At 36.2% G+C, this 18,413-nt stretch overlaps 1 protein-coding gene and 4 pseudogenes across 1 annotated transcript; 3 read left to right on the top strand and 2 right to left on the bottom strand.

Moving 5' to 3' along the window:
* Nucleotides 1-666: 666 nt before the first annotated feature.
* On the bottom strand, nt 667-3,035 carry LOC120206837 (photosynthetic NDH subunit of lumenal location 4, chloroplastic-like). The gene is made up of 5 exons (XM_039206411.1): nt 2,556-3,035; nt 1,923-2,015; nt 1,119-1,179; nt 944-1,012; nt 667-762 (listed from the first exon to the last, which is right to left on the bottom strand). The coding sequence occupies exons 1-5, from the start codon at nt 2,925-2,927 to the stop codon at nt 683-685; spliced, it is 675 nt and encodes a 224-aa protein (XP_039062342.1). The 5' UTR covers nt 2,928-3,035; the 3' UTR covers nt 667-682.
* Nucleotides 3,036-3,791: 756 nt separating this feature from the next.
* On the top strand, nt 3,792-6,982 carry LOC120206792 (annotated as a pseudogene).
* Nucleotides 6,983-7,544: 562 nt separating this feature from the next.
* On the top strand, nt 7,545-8,844 carry LOC120206791 (annotated as a pseudogene).
* A 2,179-nt stretch (nt 8,845-11,023) lies between these two features.
* On the top strand, nt 11,024-13,598 carry LOC120206789 (annotated as a pseudogene).
* Nucleotides 13,599-14,554: 956 nt separating this feature from the next.
* Nucleotides 14,555-18,413, bottom strand: LOC120206833 (annotated as a pseudogene).

Here is an 18,413-nt window from a genome sequence, read left to right as displayed (position 1 = left end):
CACACGAGCATAGATGGGAAAATATGGAGTTATAACAATAGATATAAACATAAAACGACAATAAACTCACTAACATCATAATACTGATCATTAAGTCCTGCCACTCATCATTCATCTCACAAAGCTAACCGGTGTTCGTAATAACAGAACGCATTAAGTATATTTTTAACTATGGCAGTTTAATAATCAAAATATTGAAAGAAAAATAATTTTATTTATTAATTTTTATTAATGTTGAAGTGCTTATAAATGATATTATATGATATGTAAGTACTCCGTTAACGAAAATGTTTGTGTTTCATGGATTATGTTACATACTTTATCTTCACAAGCGCATGTTTCAAAGACTGGTATATATATAAATAAATAAAAACAAAGACCAAGCTCCAAAGAGAATAACAAGGTAGCATGGAGCTCAAGTCTTTAGGAGCTTGCTTGCTTACACATCAAACTATTTGGATGATCATTTAGATTGGAGGGAGCTTACTAGTTCATTCCATCACCTGAAACACCCTTCAACTTCATTAAACACAAAACACGTACGCGCACACGTCGACACGCGCACGCTTATAACTATATCTTTGAGCACATATATAGTAAACTCATTTTATGTTTAAAAAATAAATGGAGACTCACTTTGATCTCTTTGCATTTCTTTTTGTTTTCCGATTTGTTCGAATCATCACTTTGCATTTCCAGAGTAGATGCCAACAAAATTAATATCATATAGCAAAGTTGCATTGGCAGGTATGTTGCAGTCACCTGTATAAAGAACATCATGGAGTCGGGGGATAAGGTAATTGTAACCACAATGTCTGTCTCACTTAACGTTCATTTATACTTGCAATTAGAGGGAGAGCTTTTGCAAGAACAATTATTTAGCCTGATACAGATGCAATGAGAGGTCTAGAATGCTAACTTCCAGTTGCACCAGGGAACTCACCGGAAAAGCATCCCGCCGGTTCTGGTCCGTATGCCAAGTTTGGTGGAATCTGAAGCTTGCGTTTTCCACCTGTATCGAAATCAACACCATAACAATTCCTCTAAAACAATATGATGAGAGAAAATAAAGACAGTACAAGTAATTTGCAGACTCGTCATTGTCTTCAGATTATTACCAACAAACATAGGAGGGACTCCTTCACCCCCTAAAATTCCCTGGTCCAATCCTTTAATGACCTGAAATGAAGGCATGATATGAACTTACATTAACATGGATAAATGAAATCGGAACAAAGGAAACACGGGGAAATCTTCATTGTTCTCTTTGATTATTATTCCTCCCACGGAGAGCGATATCATTTTCAAGAGGGAGAAAGCAAGGTAGGCACTATGCAGTATGCCAACCAAGCTTTTCAATGTAGCTGATGAAAAGCTACTAGTTTTGCAGTACCACTATTTTTCTGGAACTCTAAAATGCATCTATGGAGAGTTTAGGGTGATTTACCTTCAGTTTAGAAAGATTGGAATAGTGACCATGAATGACCCATATGCAGTTGTAACCACGGATGGACCGAAAGGAGACTGTTGGGAATAGTCTACCCCTAAAAATTTTAAAATATTATATATTTTAACTATTTTCATTGTATTTTATATTGATAATCGTTTTTCGTCCCTAGAATTTTATAAATTTATCCTCTATTAAAATTTTAATAATTTGCCTCCTAACATAAGATCTTGTAATTGTCCCTAATTGTAACGATAAACTTCCATGTCTTTTTCCATGTTCTTTGAATCGATACAAGTTCAATGACTAATAAGGATGCGAATCTATGATCTATAAGCTTAGTTTTCCATTACAGAAAAAGATTTATCAGCCCAAGGACAAGCAGAAGAAGCTCAACTAGCCAAGACCAATTTTAATTCAGAAGAAAAGATTTGACAATAAAACAGCAGTAAATGCATCTACAGGGAAATTGTACCTTGCGAAGACCAATTCGCATCGTAAGAGGTCTAGCACGTTTATAGCTACTGTCAAAGACAGTTCCATCAGCAAATCTTGCAGTGTAGTGAATCTATGCAAAGAAGAAATTAAAGAAAATAATCCTACTTCAATCAATCTGATGTAACTAATGTTATTTACATATTCTGCAATCTATCATGACAATATGAATCATGGAATGCATTCATATTACATACATATATGCATAATGGACCGAGAGATACTAAGGATTCGGTTGCACCCCTAAAATTTTTAAAATTTTACATATTTTCATATTTTATATTGATGATATAATTTCGTGCCCTCTAAATTTATATTATAATTTCCTAAGTTGCACTCCGAATATAAAATCATGCTTATCTCACTGCATATATATTGATATTTACACATTTGGGTGTTCAAAAACTTGCCATGGCAGGTTTCTACTCTTTTGTATTGCGAAGCTTATAGATAGTTCATAGTACGTTATGTAAAGAAATGAAATAAAAGCAAAGAAAATTATGTAAAATTAAGCAAATTCCTCAACCAAACAAAATTCAAGTTTTGAGGATATTCAAAACAATTTAAAGCAAAACCAAAAGGAACCCAACTCAAATTCAAGAAATGATCTTACATTGACAAGCTCTCCACGCGGAGCTTCCTCACCAGACCCCACAATAACATCACAGTAACCAAGACCAGATTTAGCGTAGTTGAGCTCGCACTGAGGTTCCCCTACAGTAGCGAAGTACTCAATCCTGGTGGCGTCAGCATTCAATGGCGAGAAAGCAAGAACTGAAGCTGCTAATAGCCCAGCACCCACACTGAAAACACATTGCCTGGCAGCAGGTTTTGAGTTCAAAGAGAGTTTGGCTTCATTCGGAGGTGGCACTGGCAACGAAGAAGAACAAGAACAGTAAAAGAATGGCGGTGAAGAGTATTTAGAGTTGGATAAATGATGGGTCAGGGGATTTGCAGTTGCAATGGCTAAAGCAGAGGTTGCCATTTTTCCTTGGATTGGAAAGCAGTTTTTTCAATTAGAGAGTTTGGATAGGAAAAAGAAAGGAGCCAACTTTGGAGGGAAATTCTATTCGTTGGATATGGATAACAATGAAGCTTTCTTTTTTCCAATTTGATGGCTAAAATAAGACTATATCCTCAAAATTTATAGTTTGTGGAGTTTCAAAATTTATTTATTAAAATGTCGAATTTATTGTCGCAATAACACTTAAGTGGATATGAGATTTTTTAAAAAACTTTTTCATCATAAAAAGTTAAAATTATAGATAAGATATAATCAAGTAATCAAATAAATTACATCATTCCGTTATTTTTTTTTGAAAAGTCCAAAGACACATAACTTAAAAAATAAGAATTCTCATCAGTAATTGAATACATGTAAAAACGTGATGTCAACAACATATATTAACTATTAGTTAACTAACGGTTTCTATCCAATAAATATTGTTTTGACGAAAAGTTAAAACGTTAGAATAAAATGCTCCCCAAAAATTAAGGAGCAAGGTTACCATTTATGTAAATATTAGGGGTAATTGTGTCATTATGTCTAATGGATATGAAATGTGGGATTTAGTTTCGTCTGCTAAATATCTCGAAAACAAACTCTTCCACTCTTCAAGGTAAGACTGTGACTGTAATCTTTTGAAATTAACCCCAACGGCCCTTTCTTTGCGCCAACTCCGTTTTGACCTCTTCAAAAAGAAAAAAGAATCAACCTTTGAAACTTAACATATCAAAGCAAAGGCTACAATTTACTGTATGAAAACATTAACGTTATAGTGCTCAAATCTCGTCACCCTCTTTTGTGTTTTTGTCATTCCCCTTGAATTTGGGGGAAAAATTAAACACCATGGGTCGTGTTAAACTTCAGATTAAAAGGATAGAGAACGATACGAATCGACAAGTCACCTTCTCCAAACGTAGGAATGGACTGATCAAGAAAGCTTATGAGCTGTCGATCCTTTGTGACATCGAAATTGCTCTCATCATGTTCTCGCCATCTGGTCGTGTCAGCCATTTTTCAGGCAAGAAAAGGTGCCCTCTCTTTCCTGTTCATGTTTATGTTCGTGTTCGTGTTCATGATCGTGTTTGTAACTTTGTTTTACCGTCTCCTTGCAGAATTGAAGATGTGCTTAGCCGATACATAAACATGCCGGATCGAGATCGAGGAAGGTATGCAATTCGATTCGAATGATTATCATTTTTCGAGATGCAAACTGGAAGATATTGCAGATGTTGAACATATTTATTAGTATTTTCTGTTTTGGTTGCAGCTTGGTGCGGAATAAAGAGGTAACTTGACCTTTAATGAATGAGAAATATGTGTACAGTGGATATATTATATTATAAGATGCTTGTCCCTTTTTTTGTTTCAGTTTTTGCTAAGCACCCTGAAGAAACTCCAAGCTGAAAATGATTTTGCTCTTCAACTTGCAAGGTATTTAGGGTTGAGCAACGATCTTAAGAAAATCTATAAATTGATCCGAATCGAACTATGAGATTTAATTCGACTTGAGTTTTTTATTTTTGTATTTTGGTTTCGGCTCGGTCTAGATATACATATTCACGATTTGATTCCAGTTTTTCCCTATGAAACATGTTTGTTTCAATTCAAACTGAATAAAAAAAATACAAACAACTAGTTGGCCTAGTGGGATAGGCACTAGATCTCTTAAGTAATGTTAGGAGTTCGAATATTGACGTTTGCAATGGAACAAATTGAGTTGGGAGGGTCGTCCTATAATGAGTCTCTATAAAACTTGATATGAACAGTTGATCACTAGATTGAATATTAGATTTAAAACCAAAAAAGACAAAAAGAAAAAAAAATGATCTAAATCAAATTCATTCTGAATTTGTTACTAGACACATTTAATTAAATAAACTCATAAAAATAATATTATTATTTTTTATAAATTAAAACTTGTGTGCTTGCACTCGATTTAAGCTTAAAGTTTAATTTTTTTTATGTAGAGTTTAATTTAAACTGAATTAAAAACAAAAAAATACTAACAACTAGATGACCTAGTGGGATGAGGCACTTCGAATCTTGGTGTTTGTAATAGAACAAAGTTGGGAGGGTCATCTCATAATGAGCCTCTACAAAACTTGATCTAGAATAGTCAATCACTAGATCGAATATCGGAATTTAAACCAAAAAGAGAAAAAGAAAAAAAAATCTAAATCAAATTCATTTTGAATTTGTTACGATACACATTTTATTAAACAAACTCCTAAAAATAATATTATTATATTTTATAAATTAAAACTTGTGTGCTAACACTCGATTTAAATTTAAAGTTTGATTTTTTGAATATAGAGTTTGAAAATTTTTAAACAGTTAAAATTCGCATAACACAATTCAATTCATATTTTATTAAAAATCAAACCGAATCGACCCTTAGATATTTTGCATGAACCAGATCTTTTGGGGTGTGACAATTGACATCTCTAATTGAAATCAGTGTTTCCATGCAGTTCTACCCCTTGTACCACCAGCATTAACTCAAATGTTGAGGTACAAAATTTCAATACAAAGCCAAGCTTAATGGTATTTTGTTTTGGGAAATTCTAAACCTGAGTTTTTAAGTTGCATTGTACTCGGGAGTTCCAACGCGAAATCAGTGATTTACAACAACAGATTCAGCTGGCAGAAGAAGAATTAAGGGTGTATGAGCCGGAGCCCTTAACACTCACGTCCATGGCCGAGTTTGAATCATTGGAGAAGAACCTTGAACAGACATTAACACGTATTACTCAGAGAAAGGTCCATATCTATACTTCATTAATTGATTAAGTTAACCATAGCTTTTTCAGCTTCATTTATTAAGTAGGGTTGTGAATTATTGGTGTTGCAGAATTATCTCATGACTAATCATATCCTCTTTCATTGACCGATCCAATGTACTGGTAATTGACTAATGTGTTTTTAGATTTATTTCTAAAAGATTTACTATCTTGTAAAAAATTGTTCTACAAGTAAAATTTATTATTAGTATGAGTATTATTTAAGATTAAGGTTTGTGTTTAGTGTTCTTATATAGTGTTATGGCTTAGGGTCTTTATATAGGGGTTGTGGTCCTTATATAGAGTTTAGGGTTTGTAGTTTATGATTTTTATATTAGGTTTAGGGATTGGGGTCCTGTATAAGTTTTAAGGTTTGGGATTTAGGTCCTTTATGAGGTTTGAGATTTGAGGTTTAAGGTCTTTCTGTATGGTTTGGGTTTGGGTCCTTATACAAGTTTTAAGATTTGTGTTCGTGCCCTTCACAATGTTTGAGGTTGAGATGTATGGTCGTTATATAGGGTTTAGGGTTTATATCCTTCTACAAGATTTATGGTTTGAGGTTCAAGATCTTTATATAATGCTTGGGGTTTTGGGTCCTTTTACAGTGTTTAGGGTTTGAGCTCCCTGTATGATTTTTATATATAGGGTTTGGGGTTTAGGTAACGGTTGAGGTTTGAGATTTAGGGTCTTTATATAGGATTTGAGGTTCTTATATAGGATACATTACATCATTAAAATCATGTTTGTGAAGTCTATTGTTTTCGCTGTCGATGTACGAAATAGTATCAATTTCTATAAAATGCAGATGTACTTGGATGCACAAGAAGGGATGCCAAGCTCTTTTGGGAATGAGGTGATGGGTTGGTTGCCAAGCAATGGACAATCACAAAACCCAACAACAACCCAGTATTGTTCGATGGCACATGAAACAAACATGAGTGACTTCCAAGTCACCACCTCAAGCAACGATGGTCTTCCACCTTGGCACCACAACTACACTTCCGCCGAGCTCCTCTCCGCCTTCATGTCCTCCCCTACGTCGTTCCCTCTTATCAAGGTCGTTAAATCCCAATCCCTAAACTATTCATTCAAATGAATCATATAACTTGTCACCAATCGGTCATATTTCGGCAGGATATAGCAGATCCAAGTATTTCCCAAGCTGTAGTATTAAAGCAGGAGCAGGAGGTTGAGAGTCAAATGCCGTGTGGCGATGAAGGTGCAACAAAGCCTCCACATCTTAATGTAGATTAATTCAGTCGCACCCAAGATTAGTTCATTTGGGTGGTCTGCCACTTTTGTAATTTTCCTTTATCTACTTTAAATTTTATTCCATTTTTCTTCAAATCAATTTTCAGATCTATTAAAGATTCTGGATGAGATGGCTAAAATGGTAAATGAGTAAACCCACAAGTGTTAATCCAGTTGGTACGGTAAGGATTTCCTTTTTATGCTTTTTTAATTAGGGTCGGATTCTTGTGATAGTGTTTCAAATATAAAATTTTGAATATAAGATTTAATTTATTTTAAAAAATATATTTGAATTGGATAAATGTCTACTATAATATTTTTATTTTAATTTTAAGTAATTGAAAATTTTATTACTATACAACCGCGTAAAATAACAAAAAGATCACCGCTTTCTCTCATTTCTTGGATTCCCGCCAAAAATAACAGAAACGAGTAACAAACCCCTAAAACCGTCAGTGCCAAGCTCTTGGATTCCAGTTACGGCGATCCCAAGCGCCTCCACCCCCCACTTTATAAATAAACACTTTCTCTTACTCATCAATTAATCCCTCATTTTTACTCTGAAATGGCTATTCTTTCTCTGAATCTCGTCATCTTCCTCGCTCTTTCACACTCCACTTTCGCCACCTTTGACCTCACCTCCTCCGCCGCTTCCATTAGCGTCCACAACAGTCCCCTTCTTCACAATCTCACCATCACCTCAACCACCTCATGATCACGCGGAGCACGCCGTCCTCTCTCAAACTTCACTCCTCGCACCCATCCTCTCTCATCTCGGCTTCAACGAGCTTGCCACAGCCGCTCCTTCTCTATTCAGCGACTCCGCCACCGCCGCTACTTGGTCCGGTCCCTACACTATTTTTGCTCCCTCCGATTCCTCTGTTCGTTCTTGTATTTCTTGCTCCACTCCTTCCCTCCTCCGCGAACACATGGTCCCTGGCCTCTTCACCAACGATTACCTCCGCAAACTCACCTTCGGTACCAAAATCGAAACTCTCAGCCCCGGCCGTTGCTTAATCGTTACCTCCACCGCCAACAACCAGAAAAACTTCACCGTCCACAAGATCTTCATCAGCGGAGCCGAAATCACTCAACCAGATCTGTTCAACAACGGCCTACTCATAATCCACGGCCTTCGGGGCTACATCTCACATCTCTCGCCTTTCTCTTGTGACGTAGAACAGATGACGTCAATCTCTTTCCCCTTCGGCCACCACGATCGTAGTATCCCCAACAGCCAGTTTAAGCCGCAACAAACCGTCGCTCTGATGCGATTCATGCTCCGAGACGCCATGCTACGGCTGAGGAACAACGGCTTCTCCGTTCTCTCACTCGCTATGAAAATCAAGTATCCCGATCTCATTCCTCTCGTCAATGTCACGATCTTCGCTCTTGATGACGTGTCAATCTTCTCCGGTTCCTATTCTTATATCCACAGTGTAAGGTTCCATATCGTGCCAAACCAGTTTTTGACTGTTGCGGATCTGGAGAGACTTCCTGTGGGCACCACGCTGCCGACGTTGGACAGAGGGCAGAGTTTGGTGGTGACGACGGCTGGAGGAGCTATTCAAAATCAGCTGAGGATTAACTATGTGGGGATTAAGGTGGCTGATATGATAAGGAATTTGAATGTTATAGTGCATAGCATTTACTTGCCATTTCCTCATCTTCATTCAGTGACGGCGGTGACAGATGGCACTTTAGGTGGAGATCAGAGGTCGCCTGTGGCAGGAACAGGAGGGGATTGTGAAGCTACGAACGAGCAAGGCGATTGTGGACTGAGCAAGGTGAATCACGTGGCGACTCAGCTCAATCCCCACCCCCACTTGCTGGAATTTGAAGACCACCATGACCATGGGCTTTGAAGGGTTTTGCTGATGTGTGTAGAGTGAAGTGCAGGCTTGCCCTGTGTTTCCTAGCTTTGGTGATCTGTACTTTCCTTTTTCGCTAACAAATACCGAGAAATACTTAGATAAGTGTGCTTGTTTTAGGTTAATGTTGTAGAAGAGACGATCATCGCTTTGTGAACGGTTGCATGCAAATAAATGAGTATGATTCGTTTGTTTTCAATGTACTATTTTCATTTTGTTCAATCAAAGATATCACACGATACGGTGAGTCGAATCTTTCAAAATCAAATACTTAAATTTGGTCATTATGTTATAATATATAAAGCTTACTTTTTTTACTATAATATGAGTACATGTCTAATAAATAAATAATAAATAATATTTATTGGGCTCATATGAATTTTCACCTGGTATTAGACGAGGTCAATCACTGATGATCATTATGTATCACCATCTCTTTCATTAAACACTAATATTAATATGATTAACGTATATAAAATGTGTGACATTCATATTATTATCGATGATGATTAAACAAAAAAAATTCAAATTGGCTTTCTCTTCCTCGGATATTTAAAGCAAATGATCGTGAAAATATCATCATATTATTATTGTTGTACCACATATTTCCAATCTTATCACTTGTATTTTATATTAATGCACAACATACATTACACAGTGTAGCATCCGGGTTTTGTTCTTCCAAGGGCCCATAACACAGACCTTATTCGAATTAAAAACATTCCAAGAAAAAAAATAATCTCTTGGCATACATATATTGGAAACTAGTTTGAAGGAATACAATATTACAATAAATTTTCCTTTTTGGGTATAGCAATTCATGTATTTTTTATCATTTTGTTATGAATTTAAATTGATTGGATTTTGATAATTTAATCATTTATAGTATACACATAATGTTTATATTGTAACCATTATTCTAAAAAATATCAAAACAAATCTGTTTCTTGTTTCCTGGAAAATATAATGTGCTCTGTGTCATCGCTTAGCAAATTTGCAATTGCCATTTATTGGAATAAATTCAAATATTATATTTTTGAAACAAAGAAAATCCCAGTTTAGGTTACTAATAAGTAAGGAGGGAGCAATGGAGCAGATGAGGAAGCAGCTAGAGAAAAATTAGGTAAAGTCGTAGCTATGCTCCATTAATCGCCCTTCATGTAAATCCACCTTCAAACATTAACACCACTTTATACCTCGCCTTCCTACAACCATTTATTTTCTCCCACCAACCCCCTCGTACACACACATATATATATCCACACACTTAAGAATTTTTTTTATACTTTTTATATTTTCCAGAATTTTAAAAAAATAATTTTTAAGTTAAAATATGTTAAAAGTCTTTATTCTATTTTAAAATTTAGGTTATATAATTTATTTTTACAAAATAATGCCATTGCATGATTTTTTATTTAAAAATCTTAATGCATTCCCTAACTTCCTAAAATCCTTATATTTTCTTTATTTAGTATTTACAGAATTGTGAAAAAATTACCAATAAAATCTGAAATTAATAAATTCTCGATAGTGTGCGAGAAGTCAGGAATCCAATCGGAGATTTTCAGACAGGGAGTAGAGGGGCCACACCGCCAGTAACAGCGGCGGCGGGAACGGACGTAACCGTCACTTGCATACTGCCTTGATATTTGCTGGTATATTAAATGAATGCTTGAGTGCACACAGTTGAGGGATTACTTTTTCTCCCACCAACCCTCTCCGTCTTCCTTTTATTATAGATTTATTTTAGTTCGCTTTTGTTTTTTGGCTGAGAAGCAACAGCTACCACCTCTTGGCCAGAATTTTCTTTTGAATCTTCATCCAAATGACATTTTCTCTTCATAATTCATCAAGCATTTCCCGTGTTGGCTTCGCCTCCCAACTTTTGGGATCAAATTCCGCCTCCAAGGCCCCCTTTCCGTTTCTTTCCCCCCTTCTCTTGCAAATCTCTCCTTCATCCAATTTCAGGCTTTTTTTTTAAAAAAATTTCCCCACCACCTGTTTCTTTTATAGATTATTGGGTAAGAAATTTTGGGTTGTAATCGCATTTAACAGATTCTGTATTCTGTCCTTCTCTTCATTTGAAGAAAGACTATAAATATTTTCTTGGTCATCTGTGTCCAAATCCTTTGCAAGTCAACTATGGGTCAATCCTTTTGAGTTGCAGCTGGCAATGAATAAAGATTCATTCTCTGCGAGAGGCAAGTCATATCGAGTAAAAGAGTAGGTTGACATATGTACGAACAAATTGCTGTTGAAGTGATTTCATGTATTATGGAAGTGTAAAGAGAAACATCGTGATTCTTAGTTACTTCATTCCGTAAGCTGATTAATTGAAGTTGTAGAGCCTATTTAGTTAAAACTTTAAACTATCACAAGCAATGATATCTATCAACTTAAAGATAAAAAATATATATATCGTGCAAGCATTTCTCATTTGTGAGAAAAATTACAGACAAGTTGTCTCAAAGTCTGATTATCCCCGAAGGGGTGTAAGGACCAGATATATGGAGAATTTCATTGCTAGTTATATGTACTTGGCAGATTGGTTGAGACTAATACGCAACAGTCATCTAAAATAAATGCAATGTCGAAGGCAGATAGTAGCAGCTTTGATCAAGTGAAAGTTGATATCTTTGAGCCCCAGAGTTAACTCTGTGAAGCCTTCAAACAGTGGCTATAACTGATCACGCAACTGCTCTTGCACAAGCTGGTGTACCTGTTATTCGATTGGCTGCTGGAAGCCCTAGTATTTTAATTTATTTTACTTCTGTTGTTCCTGGAAAAATAAGGCTGGGATAAATGCTATTCGTGAAGGTTACACAAGGTACACTCCCAATGCTGGTACTTTGGAACTTCGTACAGCAATTTGTCATAAACTAAAAGGTAAGTGTATTTAATGCAAGTGCTTTTCTGATATAAAAAGTGTAAATTTGATGCATGTTTACCTTTGGAGTAGGATGAGGCAAGATTTATCATGTTTTCTAGTTCTTTTTACGTGTTTCCTTTAATTTGTTGCAGAGGAGAATGGAATCTCTTATACACCTGATCAAATTGTGGTCAGTAATGGTGCTAAACAGAGTATCCTTCAAGCAGTTCTTGCTGTTTGTTCTCCGGGATGAGGTATAGTTTTCTATTTGACAATCTATACCATAGAGCATCCTAGGAATATGCTTTAAGAAATCCTCCCCACTTCCTGACCTAGTCGTGAATTTCTTGTTGTAGATGTATTTCCTTCTTCACCCAATGCCACACCATGTTTATCTTCCTTCCTATATCTTTGATCAAATCACTTAAGTTCCTAGAACTGGGGACTTTCTAGTGATAGCATGTTTACCCTTAAATTTAGTGAATATTCTTTGGAATATGGAATCCTTTCCATTGATTAATTATTCTATCAAAACAAGAATAAAATTTGGACACAAATTTCATGAATGAGTTTTTAATATGTAAGAAAAGGTTCCATTCAAATACCATTTTGATTGCATATCGAAGTGAGTCTGAAACTATGCCCGTCTAAGAATAACTAACATTGATTAATTATTCTTCAAAACAAGAATAAAATTTGACACAAATTTCATGAATGAGTTTAATATGTAAGAAAAGGTTCCATTCAAATACCATTGTTCTGATTGCATATCGAAGTGAGTCTGAAACTATGCCCGTCTAAGAATAACTAAGGTGCCTTCTCTACTTTATAACCTATTTACTTTTCATATATTTAATGCATCCATCACCTATTTGTATAATTAATCAAATTCAAATACCCCAGGAAGCTCATGTTCCCGAACTCAACCTTTGTTAAAACTACGGTTTCTTTTACAATAGCGTGCAGTGTGTATGATTATTTGTTGAGTTGATTACAGTATCTGGTCTCAAATAAGAGATTTTTGATATACAACCTTGTAGTGTAGTTATAGACTGAATTTCTTCATTGATTGTGGTATCAAAGTTTCAGTTACACCATACATATTTAACTTCCGGTTGCCAGGGTACAAATTTAGGCAAGAAGAGTACCATATGGGTTTGAAATGCTCGGAATAAAATTGATCAAGTATTAGCCTAGCTTTGTCAAGAAAGTGAGAATAGAAAACCAAATGAATTAAAATAACCTATAAATGAGAACATAATATAAGTTTATAAAAATTATATCATATTTTCCTGCATGGTAGAATGGTTATTTCCTGTTCATGTTGTTAGATCTTCCTTCCAATTGTATTATCTTCTAGGAGCCTTAATTAAGTACTCAAAGTCATGCTTCCAGCAAGTAGAGTTATGAGAGGTGGCTTGATTCTGAGTGCATAATTTATTTCAGGTAATAATTCCTGCTCCATATTGGGTGAGTTACCTGAAAATGGCCAGGCTGGCTGATGCAACACCTGTTATTCTTCCAACACTCCTCTCGGATGATTTTCTATTGGATTCAGAGGTCCTTGTCTAAAATCACTGAAAAGTCGAGACTTCTGATTCTATGCTCTCCATCTAATCCAACTGGATCTGTTTACCCTAAGAAACTGCAAGAAAAAATTGCAGAAATTGTAGCAAAGTATCCCAGGCTTCTGGTATTACATAGCCTGAAATATCAGACATGTGCTGATGCTCCAACACTGAGATTTTTGTTATTGGCTTATTCAGGTGCTATCTGATGAAATATACGAACATATAATTTATGCACCAGCAACTCTCACAAGTTGCATCATTGCCAGACATGTGGGAGCGGACTCTAACAGTCAATGGTTTTTCCAAGGTAAGGGCCACAGATGCGGCCGGCTACTAGCATGGTAGTTGGTGTTTAGAGCTCCAATGTTGGATGTGTAAGGTTGAAATTAAATGCTAAATGCTTTTGTTTGAGGCCTAATGTATCTGGCCACTTTATATAATTTACTTTCTCATGTTTTCTTGGCCTTATAACATAACTGGTAAATGTGCCGATCAAATATCTGCCACAATAAGAAACTTTTATTACAATACACCACCATCACTTTTAGTCTACAACCTGAATTTTTAGATTTATTATATAAATTGGTATTTGAATTTAAAATAATTCAAATAAAAAGGTATTAGTTGATTAATATTTTATATTATAACAATCTAGATGTTATAGATTCGAGTGCACTAAACGCAGTCGTCTTCGATCTAGGAATCGTGGAGTTTATAAGTGGTTCAATAATTTTTATAAATAAAAGAAAGGTAAGCTTTTAATTCCCAACTATCACTATTCGTTATATTTACGTGAATATACAAATGACCACTTAAGTTTTAGTACGCTTGCATTTTGGTCATTCAAAAATAATAATTTCATTTTAGTCATTATTATTGAGGAAAACTTTCATTTCTGTTATTTCACTGTTGAATCATTAATGATGCATGGGTCGACACATTCACATGTGAAAATGTCTTGTTTGCTTCATTCTACCTGTGTGTGAAGAATAACAGGCTGCAACTAAAATTAGCAAATGTTGCTATCTCTATTCAAAGAAAAAAAAAAAGTAGTTCAGAATACATTTACAAAGAATATGTTTTCAAGCTTCAGCACATTGTTCTTTCCAAACCTAAGGCTAACAACCTGGGTTTCAACAACTGCATTTACCTTTTGTTCTTGATCTAATCTGGAAAAAGAATGAAATATATATATATATATAGATATGTATATATCTAATTGTGGAATCAACTTGTATGCTCCAAGTTAACCTTGGAAATTTGTTTTTTTTTTGTAGTCATTAGAACCCCGCAAGCTGGGTGTACTGAGAATAAGCTTCTGACTGCATTGCAATGGGGGCCCTTAGAATATAAGGCGGAAGATCAAAAGCATCTAAGTCCCCAGCAATATTTCGCACCTGGAAACTCAAGTACTGTGTCAGCTTGTTGATTGCCTGCATGGATAAAATACTTGTATTAATAACTCAGAATATACATAATGCTAGGACACATGATTCATAACCCTGCATGAAATGTTTATAGTCTTTCCAGCTCTCTAGGGATGGTAACAATACAAAAGAGAACGTTCTGATTAAACTATACCTTAGCTTTGTTTGGTGCAACATAATCAACATTGCGGTACGTTCCTATGTCTTTCCAGATCCGATCCAGGGCATACAGATCGCACAAGAGTTTTAGAGCAGTTTGACTACTTGCATCAGGACAGCTGAAAATTAAATCAGACCAATAAGAAACTCAAATAATTATATATGTGTCAAGTAGAAAAGAAAAGGAATGAATTTGGTAGCTAAGTTCAGGAAGTACTTCTGCACAGCTTCAATAAACTTCGCAAGTATGACAGATTCGATATGAGACTCTGCAAGTGTGAGAAGGTGATTCAGACACCTATTCCAAGCACCAAAGCTGCCAAGAGTTTTAGTGTGCTTTTGAAGTCGTGCCGCTACACTTTGAAGCAGTCTTGAGGTTCGGTACTGAATACCAAAATTATAAAGAAGTGAGTTACTTACAGCTTAAACCTACAAAACGAAAGAGTACAATACCAACGAAAACACCCACCTGGAAGGCATCCAACTGGAATTTAGGGTCTCTCAAGTGATCTGTACTTTCCCAACGAGCAGTTACAGGATTTGGCTGAGACAAGTATGTGTTCATAGATTCTCTCAAGTAGTTCCATGTGACAGAAAGAGCACCACCTTGGAATTTGTCTTGTATTGCTTCAATAAATCGCCAGCTATCTACATCACAGTAAAAAGTTCATTAATACCACACTACACTAAATATTAGGTTCGAATGAAGGAAAACAACCCCTTGCACACCAAACTGAAGAGAAGATTGTTGTTTTCTGTAAAAAAAAAAAAAGAAAGAAAGAAAGAAAGAAGACAGTTGCTCCAAACTAAATCCCCTCTGGGAGAAGAAACACTTCAGAATCACAAAGTCAACAGAATCCCAAAAGCTTTAAATAAACATCCAAATGACAAGAATCTAATCAAACCGAAAGAGTCCATGTAAATACATAAGCATTCAAGGTTCTATAACTCATTTTAAAAATGCAGGTGATAACAACAAAAGCGCTTATATATCAAGAGAGGACTTAAGGGAGCAAAACTACTAAACATATTTGAACAATTTGATTAATGGTTGCAGAAGACATGAAAATCAAGCTGCAAATCTAAATCTAGCCTCAACTGAGATGGAAACAGGATCACAATTCACTCTTTCCAGATATATTTTCAGACTATTTGAAAAAGATTGGCAATCTGATTGCCATGTAGTTCACAACTGATGAATTTGAAGAAAAGCTAAGTTGGGCAGTGCGCCTAAATGCTTGAGTTGGATTAAAGATGAAATAAAAAACCAGAGCTATCACAAGGGGTCACTCCTGCTCCTTTTAGCTAGTGTTTCGCTAAAATATTTCTAGATAGTTAATTCTTTATACCAAAGCAAACATCGTAAATTCTCAAGCAAGGTTGTGATATAAAGGTTTTTGTCTTATACCTGTTGCAGAAGTACTGTATTGTCTCCTTCAAATGTCTGGAAAATGTCATGATCATTCCTCAAGGTACCAAACCGATTGACTGCAGCATACCCATGGCCTCCACAGGCTTCCCTGCAGGTACTCAAAGACTTAGCTGTATATGATGTCACATAGGACTTCAGGCCTGCAGAAAGAGCATGTACATCTCCAACTATTGTTCATCATGCGTCTTCTTCATCTCTGCATATTCTCCACCAAATACTTACTGGCAAAATGAAATGCATAAGTTGAAGCCAAATTGGCATGAGCTTGTGCTGTTGAGATTGATAATCAAGAATGCTCACTTCAGGCTGTCTGGGAGGGACCAAACTGCTGACGTAATAAGGAGTACCGCACTGCAATAGTGACAGCAATCTTGAGGATACCGACCGAAGAATGTGCAAGGCCAACCCTCCCACCTACAAGTTCACCAAGAGTAGCAGCAAACGTTGTTTATTGTAGGGAGACTACTTGTGTATTTTCCATCTCTGGTGACATCCCCAAATCGATTAAGAAGATTATCTCGGGGAATTCTGACTGAACAGAATCGCAGTGCTCCATTATCCACCCCATTCAGGCCAATTTTGTGGCCACAATCATTTATTTCAATTCCTGGTAGTGTCTGGTGAGTTTTTACATCCCTTATTGGCACAATGAAGGCATGGACTCCCATATCAGAAACTCCTTTAGAGTCATGAGTTGGTAAAATCAGCCTAGCAAAAACAGTTGCAAACTTGCCATGAACAGCAGCATTGCCGATCCACCATTTAATGGCCCCATCATTTGGCGTGTCGATTACAAATTCATCTGTAACTGGATCAAATGTTGCAACGGTCTGCAGACCCTGAACATTTGAGCCTTTAAGCACAAAATCGAAGATTCAGTATGGTATGCAACCTTAGCAGACCATGAACAAAAAAGAAACCACTTGAGGCAGAGAAATAGTTGCACTAAACAACATTAGAACTATAACTCGAATTTCTCAATAATATATTTGCCGATTCGATTCACACCATGTTGCATGCATGATTAGCTCCAATGCAGAACAGCAGAACGGTTAATGCCAAAGGAAGCACAACAATATACATCTAAGAAACAAAGGGCAAAAAAATGTACATATAACGAACAGATGGCTCACCATGATGTAATTCTGTCATAGCGAAGCAACCAAGATAATCCAAATTGTCAACACCATCAAAATACTTATCACGGTGCTTTTTGGTTCCCAAGTTCAGCACAGAACCTCCCCAAAGACTGCATAATAAAGCTTTCAACATCAACTTTCGATTAAAATCAATAGTAAATTTTAAAATTTATGCAAGTTAAAGAAATCGTTTAGATCTCACGCATAATATTAAATTGAGGCCACGACAGTGTAACGTTTTCAAGGTCACCACGATACCAATCGCATCGACAACATGAAAACATAGTTAAACTCTAGGAAATAAATTTTAGGAAATAAGTACTATATTCTCACTATGGTTAGAGTCATGCTTCTATATCAATGAATTTTCATCCATTAGACTCTTCGTTCCATCATCACATTCAGTACGTCACCAAGCATTTATATCCAAAACTTCGATACCCAAAATCCAAAAGAAAAAAGAAATCCCAGACTATAATTTTAATACGGAAAGACAGAAAAAGAACAACATATTTACCTATATTGGACACCAAATTTGATACCAAGTGATATATCAACGCTTCCAACGGCCTCGGAAATAGCAAAATACTTAACAGGGTCTTCAACAACATATCTAAAAGGCTTGATATTCGCTTCTCTAGCTAACCCCAAAAGCTGTCTCAAACAAAGCTCCCTGTGTTCCTTCATCGAGATCTCGATCGGGGTCTGCAAATCCGGCCTGGAGTTAAAGAAATCAAAAATTTTCTCTTGAATTTCCCTGTGCTTCCCTCTCATGTAGCTCGAAAGGGAGGTAACGTCGACCTCCGGCTTACTGGCCTTGGCGCATGTTAGCATGTCGAGCTGAGTTGAACGTTGGAGAGGCGGAAGTGGAGTCAGGTGAAGCGACAACCGTTGGATACGGCGGGCGATGGACGGTTCTGATTCATCCTCGATCGTCTGATGATGTTCCATAATTTCCTTTACAAA

Source organism: Hibiscus syriacus, unplaced genomic scaffold (genome assembly GCF_006381635.1).
Source record: "Hibiscus syriacus cultivar Baekdansim isolate YM2019G1 unplaced genomic scaffold, ASM638163v2 tig00014064_pilon, whole genome shotgun sequence".
In the NCBI taxonomy this organism is placed as follows: Eukaryota; Viridiplantae; Streptophyta; class Magnoliopsida; order Malvales; family Malvaceae; genus Hibiscus; species Hibiscus syriacus.
This window is presented reverse-complemented; position numbering and strand designations above follow the sequence as displayed.